The sequence below is a fragment of the Crotalus tigris genome, unplaced genomic scaffold (genome assembly GCF_016545835.1).
Source record: "Crotalus tigris isolate CLP2741 ecotype Arizona unplaced genomic scaffold, ASM1654583v1 scf7180000024513.1755786, whole genome shotgun sequence".
NCBI classification, from domain to species: Eukaryota; Metazoa; Chordata; class Lepidosauria; order Squamata; family Viperidae; genus Crotalus; species Crotalus tigris.
Window position 1 is genome coordinate 1,305,054 of NW_024100685.1, and position 15,697 is coordinate 1,320,750.

Below are 15,697 nucleotides of genomic sequence, written 5' to 3' on the forward strand. Positions count from 1 at the left end.
AGGTGGGGCCCCAAGGGGCCCCAAGAAGGAATCTACTGGATCCATCACAGATTCCAAGCCAGAGGGGACAATAGGGTTCCTCTGCAGCTTCTGGGGCAGAGCAGGGGCCAGGCTGGAAACCAGAGATGGGGGGGGGAAGACAGGCTTTCAGGAGCATCTTAGCTGACTCAGGCCCACTTCAGCTGCAGCTGGGCCTTCTAATCCCAGTCCCCCGCCTGTGCTGGCTGGCTGGTTTCTTCCAAGGAGCAGGAGGGGCCACGGCCCACGGGTCTGGCTTGCGAAGAGCCTTGGGGCAGGAGGTGAGGCTAAAAGTCCACATTGACGTCCTCTTCCCTGTCACTGTCCGGCCTGGCCAGCGGGCCAGAGGGGGCCGCCTGCGTCCTCCCAAACTGCGAGGAGAGCTTGGCCGCCTTCTGCTCCAGGCTCTGCTTGCGCCATTTGATTCTGCGGTTCTGGAACCAGACCTTGACCTGAAAGGAGAGAGAGAGCCCTGAAGCGGGGGCTCAGCAACATCTGGAGGCCCACAGATGGCTCACTTACTAGAAAGGAGCAGCTAAGCATGCTTCTAGGCCTAAGTGAGGAAAGGAAGCAGAAGACGGAAAGAGGACATTTGTACCAGACAGAGCTCTGGGGACAGAGGGAGCCTCCCAGATCTTCGCAGGACTTTGGGCATTCTTGTAATATTTTGAAGCTGTATACCAGCAGTTCTCCACCTGTGGGTCGGGACCCCATTTGGGGTCGAACGACCATTTCACAGGGGTCGCCAAACAACGCAGTCCGCCATTTCCCCCCCCCTCTTTTCCTTAGCTGTGCTACTCCCTTTTATTCTATTGGCTTTTGAAAGCCAAGAGAAGAGACTCTCTTGAATAGAGTCTAATTCTATTGGCTTTCCAAAGCCAATAGGAATTATCCAGGCTGTCTCTGCCCTGCTGAGCCCGCCAAAAGTCCCATTCTGCAAACGGTGCTGCACCAGTTGAGTAGTCCTCGACTTACGACCGGTTGAGTAGTCCTCGACTTACAACCGGTTGGGGGGGGCTGCGGCATTAAAAAGGTTGAGAACCACTGCTTAGGAGCATCCATCAAAGAGCTGTTATCCTGCATTTATGTTATTTATCCAATGTGTATGGCTACCCATGTCATAAAAAAGTTTCTGGGGAATGTATAATTCCTCATCGGGCCAGCAAGAGGCGGGGAGAAAATGGGCCTCGTTTTTGATGCAGATGCACCTTGAAGGTTCCACTTGCACTGAATTTATGCTGAGGCAAAGTCCCACTTTTTACTTTCAGCCAGTCTGAAGGAAGCCGAGGATGAACAGCCTCGCGCAGCCATTATTTTCCAAGCACTTTTCTGCAGTTCAGTTGCTGTATCTACACAACTAAATCAGAACGAGACTAGGTCTTCCTCCATCAACAACAGAACTTCTGCAGGTTGCATAGATTGCTTCATTTGTTCTGCCATTTTTACTGTTTATTTCCAGCCTTGGGGGGGGGGGGGGAAATACGGGTCTGGCCATCAGCTTTGACAAGCAGCCTTCAGTCTGAAAACTAAAGGGTAACCAGTGAGCCCTCCATACTCGGTTGGCCAACAGAGGCAGGTGGAGGAGCACTTTCTGTCCTGCCCGGAATGACAGCAGGGATTCTCAGCACTGAACCACAGCCTCCTCCTCCTCCTCCTCTCCACAAACCGCCCGCCCTTCTAGCACTGATGATGTTAGCTAGCTGGGTAATGAAACATCTGCAAGACAAAAACCAAGCTCAGAGAGCACCAAGGATCGTACAGTCTCCTCCTCCTCCTCCTCCTCCGTTTCTGTGATGGACTGCCCAAGGGGCCTGCCAGTGTCTGGCCACTGTTCCAGAGGGGAGCACCCGACTTCCTTCGATGGGAACTCTGGAAATGCCCCCCCCCCAAAGATACTGTTCTGTAGCGCTCCCCCTTACTTCTCCAGGCCCTTCCTGTGCCCTGAGGGGAGGGGGGGCTGCCTACCTGGGTCTCCGTGAGCTGCAGGGTGGCTGCCAGGTCCAGGCGCTCCGAGCCCACCATGTACTGCTGCTTCAGGAACTCCTCCTCCAGGCGCTCCAGCTGCTCCGGCGTGAAGACGGTGCGCACTCGCTTCATCTTGCAGGGCTCTCCGGGTCTCCAGGGAAGGGCCGGCCCCAGCGGCCCGCTGCAGCGCGGGAACTCCGGGCCTGCGACCGCAAGAGGAGCCGGAGAGTGACCCGGAGCCCGGAGGGAAAGCGGATCGCACCCCCCGTCGCGCAGGAGCTTCTCCGGGGGGGGGGGGCGGGAGGGGAGCGTCCTCCTCCGAGGCATTTCCCAGAGCGCCTCCCGGTCACAAAGCCGGGACTTAATTCAGCCTCCCGCCTCCTTCCCGCCTCCCCTTTTCGGCATCCGTCGAGGGCACGAGCCTGCGGGTTCCGCCTGGCCGCCGGAGAGCCCGGGTCAGACGCCTCTGCCTGGACGGCTCCGATGCTTTTAAGGGGCGGGAGCAGCGGGCTCTATCAGGGCGAGGCCGTGGAGCCTCCCGGGTCACCCGCAGTCTACCTCGGGGCTCGGGAGCGAACTCGACGGACGGACCTCGGATTCCCCCCGCGCGCAGACGGGGCGGCCGGCCTCCTCACCTGGCCTCTTGCAGGCGGGCGCGGCGCACCGGCAGGTCTGGGCCGAGAAGAAGGGCTGCTGCGCGGTCAGATACAGCGCCGGGAAGCGCAGCGTCGCCGCCACGCAGCCGAAGTGCAGCGCGGGCGGGGAAGAGGCGGCGGCCCAGGCGCGGGGCACCGGCGACTCCCGACGGGGCGGCTCCGGCTTGGCTAGCAGCGACTCGATGTCGAAGCGGCTCCTGGCCTTGGAGGGCGGCGGGGCGGCGGGATCCGGCGGCGGGCTGCGCGGCATCCTCGGACGGGGCGCGGAGTCTGCGGCGGGCCGGGCCGCGGGGGCCTTATAGGGCGGCGAGGCAGGGGCGCGCAAGGGCGGAGGGCGTGGCTCGGACCGCCCCGGCGGAGGAGAGGCCGTCGGGCAGGGGGCGCGGAGTCACCGAGCGCCGACCGCTCTCCCCGGGCGAGGCCTAAAGGCAGGCCTGGCCAGAGGAGCCGGGAGGAGAAAGGCGGGCGGAGGGCTGGCGGCGACACCGGCGCCCGAAGGCTCACGTGGTGGAGGCCCTCGAAGACTGAAGCTGTGCCAAGCGGTGCCCGGCGGAGAACCGGGGCTCCCTCCCTCCCTCTCTTCTGCCTCCCCGGGCAGAGACCGCTGCTTGTTGGAGGAGGGGGGGGGCTCGTGAATCAAGTCGACCTGCCTTTAAAGAAGAGAACTGCCCCCCTCCCCCCTTCCTCAATCAGAGTGCAATACAAGTCACCCCTCCCGTCCATTTTGTCATTAATTTTCAGCGCTATGGGTCATCCCCAATCCTTTCATACCCGTCAAGCAAAATGTTCCAGCAGGCTGGACTCTGGACCCTCCTTCCCTTTCACCAGAGCCAACAAAGGCGGATGGCCAAGATGCCTCTCCGGGAGAGGAGGGGGCCACCACTGAAAGAGCCCCTTTGCCCAGAGTGGGGTGCTCTGTTGGTGGCCCAAACTTGGTTGGGGTGCAGGGGTCCCAGATGAAAGAGGCACCAGCTCCTTGAGGTCCATTCGGTGAACCCGGCTGGCCCCTGGCTACTTCTCTTCCCTGTTGCTTTCCCCATGAAATAGAATGGTGAGTTTTTCCAGTTTCCTAGTCTAGCCTATGACCTGGGATCTCCTAGTGGTCTCCACTCCTGCATAGCTTTTCTGAGGGCCCACTAGCTGCAGACTGTGCAAAGTGGAGACAATCCCCCTTATGGAAGTTGGATGCCAGCATGGCAGGAATGCCAGGGCACGGAGGGACTGAAAGGCTGTCAATCCGGAGGGGATGCCCTTGCGTGTGACCAAAGCAGGGGCTTCCTTGGGGGCCAGTCCCCCCACAGACTGCCCACGGAAGGAAGGCCACGTGGGGGGGGCATTGGTCTGTGCTTAAGCATGGAGGCTCTCCAGAGATAGGGAGGCTTTGGGACTGCCAGGACCCGGGGAGGGCAGCGGGGGTATCATCCTGGCAGAGCCTCCTCTTTTCACAAACATGGGGGAGGGGGTGTTTACCTCCCCCTGGAAGTGAGATGTAGGTATTGCCAGCCCTTTCCCTTGCAGGGGGGGGGGCGGAGAGAGGGGGGTACTGGAGGTGTGAAATTTCTCAGGGCTAAAGTGGTGAAATGAACCTGCAGGATGTCTAGTGCAAACGAGGAGGGGGGGAGCACGGGAGGGCCCCCTTTTCTGAAAAGCCCGGCGGGAGAAGGACGGAGGAAGGAGCCCTTTGTGGAGCAGGGACTGTAAAAGCCCCCCCCCAAAGAAGGCCCCGTTCCATCTAATAGTCATTAGCATCAATTAGGAGCCTTTGAAGTGGCCAGGAGCTTTGTCCCGCCGCAGAAAAGGAGCCCTCCTTTCGGGCAGCCCATAATAATCACATCTGGCGGGAGGAGGGGCTGCCGCCGCCCCTCCGCTTTCATCTCTTCTCAAGGTGCTTGGAATGTTAATGGGGGACAACCAGGAAATGCTTTTCCCTCCTGGAGACCTGGCGGGGGGGGAGGCTCCAGAACGCCCCCCTCCCTCCCCTCGCAAGAAGGGGACCGGCGTCCCCGCAAAGGCGCCGCTTGCTTCGCCCGCTCCTCCCCCCCCAAACCGGTGATCCCCAACGAGAATCAGCCCCGCAGCACCGGAGCCAGCGGGCTGGGTCAGGGCGGGGAGTCCGGCCCGCCGGTGCTCCCCCAGCGAAGAGCTCCGGCTGAAGCGAGGAAGGGGTCGGTCGGGGGGCGCTGGGATTATTCCTCGGTCCCGGAATCTAACCGGGTGGTCTTGAGCCGTTTCCCCTCTCTCCAGCCTGCCTCGCAGGGCGGGGAGTCTGGCCCGCCGGCCGGCCGGCGCTTCTCCCTCCGTTTGGGTTGCCTTTGGCTTGTGGTTTGGTTTTTAAAAGCTCTTTTCACGTGTTGAATTCCAGCCACATCGTCTCCCGCGTGTGGTTTTTTTCCTCTGCGCTAAGCCACTTTCTGGCTGGGTTTAGGCCAGGGGTCGCCAACCTCGGCAACTTTAAGACTTGTGGACTTCAACTCCCAGAATTCCTCAGCCAGCTTTGCTGGCTGAGGAATTCTGGGAGTTGAAGTCCTCAAGTCTTAAAGTTGCCAAGGTTGACGACCCTTGGTTTAGGCAACCTAGTTACCCAAGTAGCTCTGCAGCTGCTACAGGAGGCAGGAGGATGGGATGGGCCTGCTGGGACAGCGCCCTTCCCAAGGGGGACCGGCCTTTGGGGCCAGCAGCGTAGCCTCTGGGGAGGGCTAGGTTGGAGGTCCAGAGCATCTCCCTGCCCTTTCCCTTCCCTTGAGGGATGTAGAGGGAGGGGGCTTGCCTTCTGCATACTGGCTGGGGGGAGAGGGAGGGAGGGGGAGCCCTGGGAGCAGAAGGCCAAAGCTTCAGCCAAGCCACAGACCCTTGCACACAGGTCTGCAACCTGCGGCTCTGGAGCCACATGCAGCTCTTTGAGCCTTCCCCTGTGGCTCCCAGCCTCCTCTGCCATTTGCAGAGAGAGACAGAGACAGAGAGAGGCAATTGCACTTCCCTGCTTCTCTATCTCTGTCTTTGTGTTTGTGTTTATGCGTGTGTGTAGAAGAGAGCAGATTCACTGTGTTCTCCGACAAGCTGAAAATCTTTTGGGGCGTGGCTCCTGCAGGAAGCAGGAAGGGCAGGAGAGAGCTAGCTAGCCCAGCTATGCTGACTCAGGAATTCTGGGAGTTGAAGTCCATGAGTCATAAAAGAGCCGAGGTTGCCTACCCTGAGCTTTTGGAGAACAGCTTGAAGGCAGCTTGCCAGGTGAGCAGAAGATCGGAGAGAGGGAGGGGGGGGGAGAAAGAGAGAGAGAGAGAGTGGGGGAAGAGGGTTGGCAGACCAAGGTTAGAAAGAAAGAGAGGGGGAGAGAGAGACACAGTGTTTTGTTTTTGGTGGGAAACGGGTCCAAGTGGCTCTTTGAGTGTTTTGGGTTGCCTACCCCTGCCCTTGCACATTATGCAGCTGCCCAGGAAGAGGAGTGCTTCACAAGACCCCTGGAGGGTGGGGGCCACCAAGAGGGCACCTTGCAAAGCCTGGGACCCCAAGGCTGTAAGCCATGCCAGGAGAAGAGGTGGAAGATGCTACACAGCGGTGTTTGTCCCTTTGGGGGGTTCTTCTTGACCCAAGAACCACGTTGCTTGCACCCCCAGATATTTTCCACTGGGGAAACTGGGTTGGCCAGAGGAGGGAGTGCCTGCTTGGGGGGTCAGACCTATGGGTGAGGGGGTAGCTCTCTGGCGGTTTTGACCTTCTGGCCTTTGGGCCAGAAGACAGGGGGATGGCTCCCATCTTGCTGCCAAAGGTAGCTATTCCAGAGCCAGGAGAGCAGCAAGAGCCCCCCCCCCCATTTCCCAACTTCTGTGAGTTAAATTGCATTTTCCCCGTCTGCATTCCCTGCAGTGCAGTACGGAAATTTTCCTTCAGGACCAGAAACAGAATTAGGAGAGTTAACAGAATCTACTTTTGGTATACTTTGACACCACTTTGTTTTAATTTTTTAAATGATCTGATTTAATCATTTTTATGTATTTTGATTGTCCTATAACCTTCACTACCGAGCGTCATTATTCAAGTGTCAATAATTAGTTAATTGAACAACTAATTAATTATGCTACCTTCACTCAGGATGCTCATCCTGCTTGTAAGGAAAACTAATATTCTACAAGCCACTCAAGATGTTGTGTGTGTGTGTGTGTGTGTGTGAGGGAGGGAGAGAGAGAGAGAGAGAGAGATCTCCAGGCAGGTCAAGGACAGCTGTTAGCATGGACAATGACCTTCATCAGCAAGCCTGGACCTGTCCAGCTTTGTGGATTGCGAGGTCTGGGCCTGCAAGGCTGCATGCAATGCCTCTCCTCCCCCACAGTTCTGCATCACCCTCCCCAAACTTTGGCTGCCAGTCCTCTCCCCTCCTGCTTATTCTGGGAGTGGCCTGCAGAATCCGGGCTCCACCCCTCCAGCTTCCCGGTTGGGGGTGTGTGGCCAAAGCAGGGGGGGGGGCTGTAGAACTGAGGTTCAGAGGGTGCTGTCCCAAAGGAGTGGTGGTAATATGGAGTCTTCAAGAGTCCCAGCCCTGGATAGCCCATCCTTAGGGAACTTCTCCAGTTCCTTTCTGGAGCTGTTCTAGCTAGTGGTCATCATCTCATTGAACAGTAATGAATTAGTGAATTGATGACTCAGCTGCCCTGAGGCAGGCTATGGGAGGGTCCTTGGGCCTTGTGAGAAGCGGTTTGCTTCTGATTGCCCTAATGCAGTGGTTCTCCAGCTGTGGGTCGGGACCCCATTTGGGGTCCAACGACCATTTCACGGGGGTCGCCAAACAACGCAGTCCGCCATTTTTTCCCCCCTTTTCCTTAGCTGTGCTCCTCCCTTTTATTCTATTGGCTTTTGAAAGCCAATAGAAGAGACTCTCTTGAACAGAGTCTAATTCTATTGGCTTTCAAAAGCCAATAGGAAGTGTCCAGGCTGCCTCTGCCCTGCTGAGCCCGCCAAAAGTTCCCTTCTGCAAACGGTGCTGCACCAGTTGAGTAGTCCTCGACTTACGACAGGTTGAGTAGTCCTCGACTTACGACCAGTTGGGGGGTCGCGACATTAAAAAGGTTGAGAACCACTGCCCTAATGGGTGGCCCCCTCCTCAGTTCCAGTTTTTGGCCAGAGGGAGCAAAGCTTCTCCAAGTCCACTTGGTCTATGGCACATTATACATCTCAGTTACATCCCCTCCAATTGCCTCCCCCCCCCCCAGCTTCAGTGCAAGTGAGGATGATGGGCGAGGTCATGGGGGGGGGGGTGTTTTCCCCCTTGGGTGATGGAAGGCCTGCAAGCAAGGATCCCAGCTCAGAGAGCACCAAGGACTCCCTCCACTGTCCGAATTCTCCCAGGATGGCCCTGGGTCAAAGAGGGCTTGCTGGTGCCCAGACCTTTCAGGCCCTTGGCTGAGGACCCAAGGGAGGGGGAGGAGGCTGTCCCTCTCTGGAATTCCTGTTCTCCCCCCCCCAATACATGACAGATTTATCTTTGAGGAATAGAAGGCAGCTCAGCTTCTGAGGGCCGGGATAGGGGCTTCCATGGTGCACTGCCCACTTTTTTTGGGGGGTGGGGGGAAACTGCTGATCCTATTTCAGAAGGAGCAGATGGGATCTGCCTGGCTCCCTCCGTGTGCAGGGGAATTTTTACGCAATCTTCCAGTCAGGAAGGAAGAAGTGGAACTGATTAAGCATGAAACAGGATTACCTGCAAAGGGATGGGGGGGGGGGAAAGGGCTGGGATGAGCTCCTTGGGCTTCTCTGCAGAAACACTCCCAGGGGTCTCCCCTGCCCCTCCCCTCCCCAAGCAGAGTGCAAGAAAACCAAGTTCCTGAAAGAAATCCAGCTGGAGGTGTGTGCGTGTGTGTGTGTGTGTGTGTGTGTGTGTGTGTGTGTGTGTGTGTGTGAGAAATTCTCTGTCACTGGAAGGACTAGACCAGTGGTTCTCCACCTGTGGGTCGGGACCCCATTTGGGGTCGAACGACCATTTCACGGGGGTCGCCAAACAACGCAGTCCGCCATTTTTTTTCCCTTTTCCTTAGCTGTGCTCCTGCCTTTTATTCTATTGGCTTTTGAAAGCCAATCGAAGAGACTCTCTTGAATAGAGTCTAATTCTATTGGCTTTCAAAAGCCAACAGGAATTGTCCAGGCTGTCTCTGCCCTGCTGAGCCCGCCAAAAGTCCCAGTCTGCAAAAGGTGCTGCACCAGTTGAGTAGTCCTCGACTTACGACCGGTTGGGGGTCGTGGCATTAAAAAGGTTGAGAACCACTGAGCTAGACAGCTAGAGGTTCTTGGTGGATTCCCTCGAAATGCTGAAGCTTTGCCTGCCAGAGTGGGGACATAGAAAAATCTCGGGTCTGCAGCCTGAATCTGTGTGTGTAGCCTGAAAGCCTGGACTTCCAAAACTTCAGCAGAGATGGCTTGCAATGGATTCGAGGTGCCAGGGCCTGCCAGGGAGAAGGGTGCGCTCCCAGTTCCCTTGGCCTGGAGAAGGAGCCAGGAGACGCCTCAGGATACCTGAGCCAGCCCTTCCTTCGGTGAATTCTTAGGAAGGATCCGGGCTGACCGAGGCTCTGCAAGCTCTCCGTCCTTGTTCCAAGCGGTCCTTCCAGAGCTGCCTGCCATTACCTCTTGCAGACCCGCAAAGGAGCACGCCAGGCCAGTTGATCCCAGCTTGGCTGACCTGCAGACCAGTTCTCCCAGCGGGGCTGCAAATGTGTGGGCAGCAGAAGCAGTTTTAAGAACGCGTCAGAGGAGTCTGTGAAGAAGGAAGGAGGAGAGGAGAATCAGCACAGAGGGAACACCTAAAATTTGAATTTTGCAGATCTGGGAGGTGAAGATGTGTGTTTAGTAAAAGCTATCTGGAGTGATAAACCTGACTTGAGTGAGGGAGTGCTGGAGGGAGGAGGGCTTGCTGGCTCAAGGGCAAATCTGGAGAAGGGGGGCTGCAGCCACCCAAAGCAAACAGATTTTAGCGGAACTGAAGAAGAAGGAAGAAAAGAAAATCAAAAGTTTATCGGCCAGAGAGATAAACAGCTGCCAGTTGGACTGTGAAAAATTGCACCAGTCTCCTCCTTTATCCTAAGTTAGGAAATAAGTAGAGAGGAAGATTGGTTAGTGCAGTGTTTCTCAACCTTGACAATTTTAAGGCATGTGGACTTCAAGTCCCAGAATTCCACAGCCAGCAATGCTGGCTGTGGAATTCTGGGAGTTGAAGTCCACATGCCTTAAAATTGTCAAGATTGAGAAACACTGGGTTAGTGCAAGTTCAGCTCTTGTTGTAATCTGCAAATATGCAAGCTTGCTTTAGGCCATTGTTTCTCAACCTTGACAATGTTAAGGCATGTGGACTTCAACTCCCAGAATTCCACAGCCAGCATTACTGGCTGTGGAATTCTGGGAACTAAAGTCCACATGCCTTAAAATTGTCAAGGTTGAGAAACACTGCTTTAGGCTGCCTTGGAGACAGAAAAAATGTTCTCATCTTGCAGTTTGAATTTCTTTTCAACTAAAGCTTCACCCTATGAAGGGGTTGCTGCTGGATCAACCCAACAAGCTCTTGACCACAAAAAAGCCAGTACAATCCTGGGTTTTATAACCAGAGGCATAGAATCAAGATCACACAAAGTATTTGTACCACTTTATAAAAGCCTAGTGAGACCACACCTGGAATACTGCAGCCAATTTTTGTCACCATATCACAAAAAAGATGTTGAGAGTTTAGAAGAGCATCTAAGATGATCCAAGGCCTGGAAACTAAAACATACGAAGAATGGCTGCGGGACTTGGGTGTGGCTGGTCTAAAGGAAAGAAGAAATAGGGGAGACATGATAGCAGTGTATCCGGTGTTTGAGGGGCTGCCTTAAAGAAGAGGGGATCAAACTATTCTCAAAAGTGCCAGAAGGCAGGACAAGAAGCAACGGATGGAAACCAATCAAGGAGAGAAGCAACCTGGAATTAAGGAGAAACTTCCTGACAGGGAGGACAATTAACCAGTGGAACAGAAGTTGCCTTCAGAAATCCTGGCAGCTCCATCCCTGGAGGTTTTTAAGAAGAGACTGGACAGTCATTTGTCTGAGATGGTATAGTACCGTTCTCCTGCTTGAGTGGGGGGCTGGACTAGAAGACCTCCAAGGTCCCTTCCAGCTATCCTATCCTATCCTATCCTATCCTATCCTATCCTATCCTATCTTATTCTATTCTACTCTACTCTATATTCTTCTATTCTATTCTATTCTATTCTATTCTATTCTATTCTATTCTATTCTATTCTATTCTATTCTATATTCTATTCTATATGCTATTCTATATTCTATTCTATATTCCAGTATCTACTCTACTCTACTCTACTCTACTCTACTCTACTCTACTCTACTCTACTCTACTCTACTCTACTCTACTCTACTCTATTCTATATTCCATTCCATTCTTAACCCAGGGGTGCTCCCAAGCTGCAGCCTGCCTGGGGTGGTGGGATGGGGAAGGAAGGACAAGGGTCAAATCCATCCAGAAGCAGCGTGGGTCTTTCCATGCAGCCCCCAAAGGTTTCCCTCCTTCAACATGGCTGCTATTGCTGTAGCTGAGCTCTGGGGTCCTGTCTAGCGCCCCCTCCCCCCTGGCAAGTGCACCCCTTGGTGGGTTTGGCATGTAGGGCTCTGCTAATCCTAAAACGAGAGGAAGCGGCCAGCCCAGCCAGACAATGCCGGGCAGTGTAATCCTCCTCATCAAAGTGGCAGGGAAGGAGGCCAATGGGATTAGCTGAGGGAGGGGGCCCGGCTGGGGGGACAGAGGGGGTGACCAGCAGCAGCCCCAGCCCAGCTGCCCTTTGTCCCTCCCGCCCCCCCAGCTGGGATTAGCAGTGGCCTGAAAGGGCCGACCGGCGCTCTCCTCTTCATGGCCCACTGGGAGCCCGGCTTGGGGAACACTCAAGATTGACTGCGCAGGCAGGGGCCACAGGAAGAGCTCAGCGGGGCTAATAAAGGCCAGGGGGACGGGAGGGGGTGGGATGTCTTCACAGCATTCGGGGAGGGGGCAGTCCAAGGCCGGCTTCCATTGCCCTGGGGTCCCCAAGTCCTGGAGAAGGATGCTGGCTCTGAGGGGCAGGGGAGGGGGCAATGCCCACTCTGGATCGAAGCAGCTCTGGCTCCAGAACTGGGGGCAGCCCCCTTTCCTGAGCAGAGACCTGCCACTATCTCAAGGGGGTGCGTCATGCACACATGTGCCAGGACAGGAGCTCCTAGTCAGCTGACCCACCTCTGCTCTAGGCCTGGCTAACATACTTTACGCTGGGGGGGGGGCTGCCTTGGTCCGACCCAGATGGACTGCTGGGAAGCCTTAGCAGTTTCTTTGGCCTGTGACCTGGACACGCCCCGCACACACAGGCTGGCTGGGCTCATCCTGAGGGGAGGCAGGGGCTGAGCCAGCCTCGGTCAGATCAAGGAGCACAGCCCCTCGGAAGGAAAGGCGGCCGAGGGGCTCCCGGCTGGCACCCCAGAGAGTAGGTTGGGGAGCAGCTGCAGAGGCCCCCCCCCACTGCCAGCCCATTTCAAAGGAGCCTGCAGAGGCAGCTCTGCAAACAAGACCCCATAAAGTGGTTAAACATGCTTGTGGGAGAACAGCTCTCCCAAAGAGCTCCCCCCCCCAGGGAAGGCAAACAGATTTGTTTGTCCCAGGATGGGGGCCAGCACAACTCCCCCCACCTCACACCTATCAAAAGACGGGTGTGTGTGGTGTGTGTGTATGTGTAGGGGGAGAATTGCTTCCTTCCATCCTAGTTTGTTTGTGGGACACCCACGTCAGAGGCCTCTCAGCTGGGGCTGACAGGGAGGGCGGGTGGCCAGCTGCTTCAGAGGGGCCAGCACACACACAGAAACACATATTCTCTCTCTCTCTCTCTCCTCTCTCCTCTCTTTCTCTCTCTCTCTCCTCTCTCTTCTCTCTCCTTTCTCCTCTCTCTTCTCTCTCCTCTCTCCTCTCTCTCTCTCTCTCTCTGGCAGTCCTGCTCCGCCCAGCCCAGCTGAGCAGAGAGCTGGGCCTTGCCTACCTGCTGATGCCCACCCGGGCAAGGGGGGGGTTTTGGCCCAGTTCCGGACTCCTTGGCCAACTCAGGGCTTTCCCAATTCTTTGGCTGGGGAGGGGGCACATTTGGGAGGCTGGGAATGCATAGCAGGTGTAGATGGAGGAAGGCAGGGCAGCTGGGAGGATGGCGCCAGGGCTGCCGGCATTCAGGGTCTCCTCACGAGGCACCCTTAGGTGGCCTCTTAGGTGGCCTGGCCCAGGTGCCTCCCTCCCCAGGGCCTGAATCCAAGGCCCTTGCCCTGCGGAGCTGAGGGGTGGAGCCCAGGGGGTCCCTGGGTACCTCAGGTGGGCAACGGCAGGCTGCTTCCTGGGCCAGCTCAGCTTCTCTGCCACTGCCAGGCTCCAAAAGGCCTCTGATCAGGTGGCAGCTTGGCCTTCCGAGGGGGCGCCCCCCCCCTCGAATCCTTCCAAAATGCCCTCCAGGCTCTCTTGGCCCAGGGAGGCCTTGGGGGGAGCAGGCCATGACTGAGCCTGCTCGGAAGGTGATGGATCCTGGGGGGGGGGGGCTGGCTGGCTTCAGGTGTTTTCCTGGCTCTTTTCACCACAAAACCATAGATTAAGCACCACACAGTGCTTAAGGAGACATAGGCCTTGTCAAAGTAAGCCCCGTTTCCCGTGAGGGAACATCTGCCACCGCCATGATAGGAGCTTTGGGGTGTAAGCGGGCAAGTATTTGCCTTGACTGCCCCCCCCTTCAATATCTGCATACAATACTAAGAAGGTTGACCTGGATACTCAGGGTGAGGAAGCAGCCCTCATCTTAACTGCTGCCTTGGATGAAGCGATGGAGGGGTCCTTAAGTATCTCATTAGAACAAAAATGGTAAAGAGATGAGGCTCTTGAGGAGAAATCAGAAAACACAAGGGTGAGGGAGTGAAGTGGGGCAGCCCATGGAATGAGGCACCCGATTCCCACCTGGGCACCAAAGGTGGCTATGACAGCGCAACTCAAGGCAGGAGATGCTGGCCGTGATTACATTAAAGCAGCAATCATCTTAAAGAGTGCTCCGTGTCAGCTTATCTCATAATCACAAAGTGGGCTATGATCACAAAGCACAATCTTTGCCGAAGCCTTAAGGTTCCTCACTGCCTTGATAGTTTTGCAAAAGGCCCTTCCAGCATTACTTAATTGCTCAGGCTAATTAGGTCAGCCTAAAGTAACAAACAATAGTATAACTGATGAAACAAAACAATAGCATAAGTGATGAAATGTCTGGATTTTATTTCAATTCATACTGCCGGGAAAAAGTTTTCTGAAGTAATTATTTCTTGCTTTGTTCCAATCAGCCACTTATCTTTGTCCTCTGGATAATTATCCGCTTTCCGTGAATGGGCCAGTAAATTTAATCATTAATGTTGCCTCCTCCAAAGCTCATCAGAGGGAGGGTGTGAAATACCCTGGATTCTTAGCAGCCATTAAGCTTCCCTGGAGGGCGGGTGGAGGGGGGGCTGCATGCCCAGAGAGGGCTGCTCAAGGCCATGGGAGATCCTGGCTAAAAGTGGTCCTTTCAAGAGCTGAGGGGAAGTTCTTTCCTGGGGGGGGGGAGGAATTAGAAGCCCCCATCCAACAATGGAGGTCATTAACAACTGAATCCCCTTTGGCTCAAGCCCTGTGTGGATTCCCAGTCTGGGGAAAATGCACAGCCAGCCCTAGGCCGATTTCCGGAAGGGACCCAACCTTCTCCAGCCTCCATGGGGGGGGGGGTAGGAGGGCGGCTCCCTGGTTGCCCAAAGAGCCCCACCCAGGACCCAGCAGGTAGCAATTCTCCAGGAAAGGCTGGAGAATAGTAAAATAGCTGCTGGATCACCAAGTGAAAACTGCCAGTTTAAAGCCCAAGGTGGGAGTGGGGGGATGAGGGTGGGAGTCTCTCCTCCCCATGAGAGACAACACCAAGCCCCTCAGAGCAGCTTCAGATGCTCAGGAACATTTGGCTCCCCACATGGGGCTGATGGCAATGGGTTTTATTGGCTTATTTTATAAGGTATTTATTATGTTGTTATTTATTTTATATTTTATTTTATTGTCAAAGCCAAGTCTGAGATGTGTTTTCATTTGAGGCACAGCGGTGGGAAATGTACATCCAAAACAGAAACATATAAAATATAAATAGTAAATTCCCACAATCAATAATAACCCAACCATACGTGGCCCGAAATAAAACCCCCATCCCTCCATCAATAACATTAATAAAAATAATCATTATCTTGCTAATAGCCCATTGGTCTGAGATGCTCCCTGGCCCTGTATCCCCTCCCCAGGTTTCAGCAGAAGTCTGACCGGCTGCCAGCCTCCTCCTGACTGAGTCCCCACTGCGAAGTTCCCGGGGGCCTTCCCGCTCTCTGCTCACGAAGGCCAGGCCCGACTCCTGGCCCAGCACTCCTTCTGGGTCGGGGCCACTGCTGGGGCAAAGCGCAGCCAGGGCACCTTCCCCCTGGACGCAGCCCTCTTCTCCGTCTCCCTTCAGACTCTTGAAGACTTCTTCACAGAGGCACATCTGCATCAGAGGCTAAAGCATATAAGGAACGGTTGCTAGAATTGGGTATGTCTAGTTTAACGAAGAGAAGGACAAGGGGGGACATGATAGCAGTATTCCAATATCTCAGGGGCTGCCATAAAGAAGAGGGAGTCAAGCTATTTTCCAAAGCACCATAAGGCAGGACAAGAAGCAATGGGTGGAAACTAACCAAGGAGAGAAGCAACCTAGAACTAAGGAGAAACTTCCTGACAGTGAGAACAATTAATCAGTGGAACAGCCTTCCTCCAGAAGCAGTAAATGCTCCAACACTGGAAGTTTTTAAGAAGAGACTGGACAGCCATTTGTCCGAAATGGTGTAGGGTTTCCTGCCTGAGCAGGGGGTTGGACTAGATGACCTCCAAGGTCCCTTCCAACTTTACTACTATTACTACTACCTTTCCTGGCTGGGGAGGTTAAACCTCACAGTCTGCTCTACAGTCCGGGGATGTCTTCTTCAACCCATCATCCCCGAACTCAGCAG

General features: G+C 55.3%; 1 protein-coding gene across 1 annotated transcript; it reads right to left on the reverse strand.

The window, feature by feature from the left end:
* Positions 1-305: 305 nt before the first annotated feature.
* Positions 306-2,889, reverse strand: LOC120303945 (homeobox protein not2-like). The gene is made up of 3 exons (XM_039333923.1): positions 2,619-2,889; positions 1,984-2,186; positions 306-470 (listed from the first exon to the last, which is right to left on the reverse strand). Exons 1-3 carry the CDS (start codon positions 2,887-2,889, stop codon positions 306-308), a joined length of 639 nt encoding a protein of 212 aa, XP_039189857.1.
* Positions 2,890-15,697: the final 12,808 nt, after the last annotated feature.

Coding starts and splice junctions, on each gene's coding strand:
- LOC120303945 (XM_039333923.1), bottom strand. CDS start 2,889: ATGCCGCGCAGCCCGCCGCCGGATCCCGCCGCCCCGCCGCCCTCCAAG. Junction 2,187..2,618: donor GCCCGCCTGCAAGAGGCCAG/GTGAGGAGGCCG, acceptor TTGCGGTCGCAG/GCCCGGAGTTCCCGCGCTGC. Junction 471..1,983: donor TGCAGCTCACGGAGACCCAG/GTAGGCAGCCCC, acceptor CTCTCCTTTCAG/GTCAAGGTCTGGTTCCAGAA.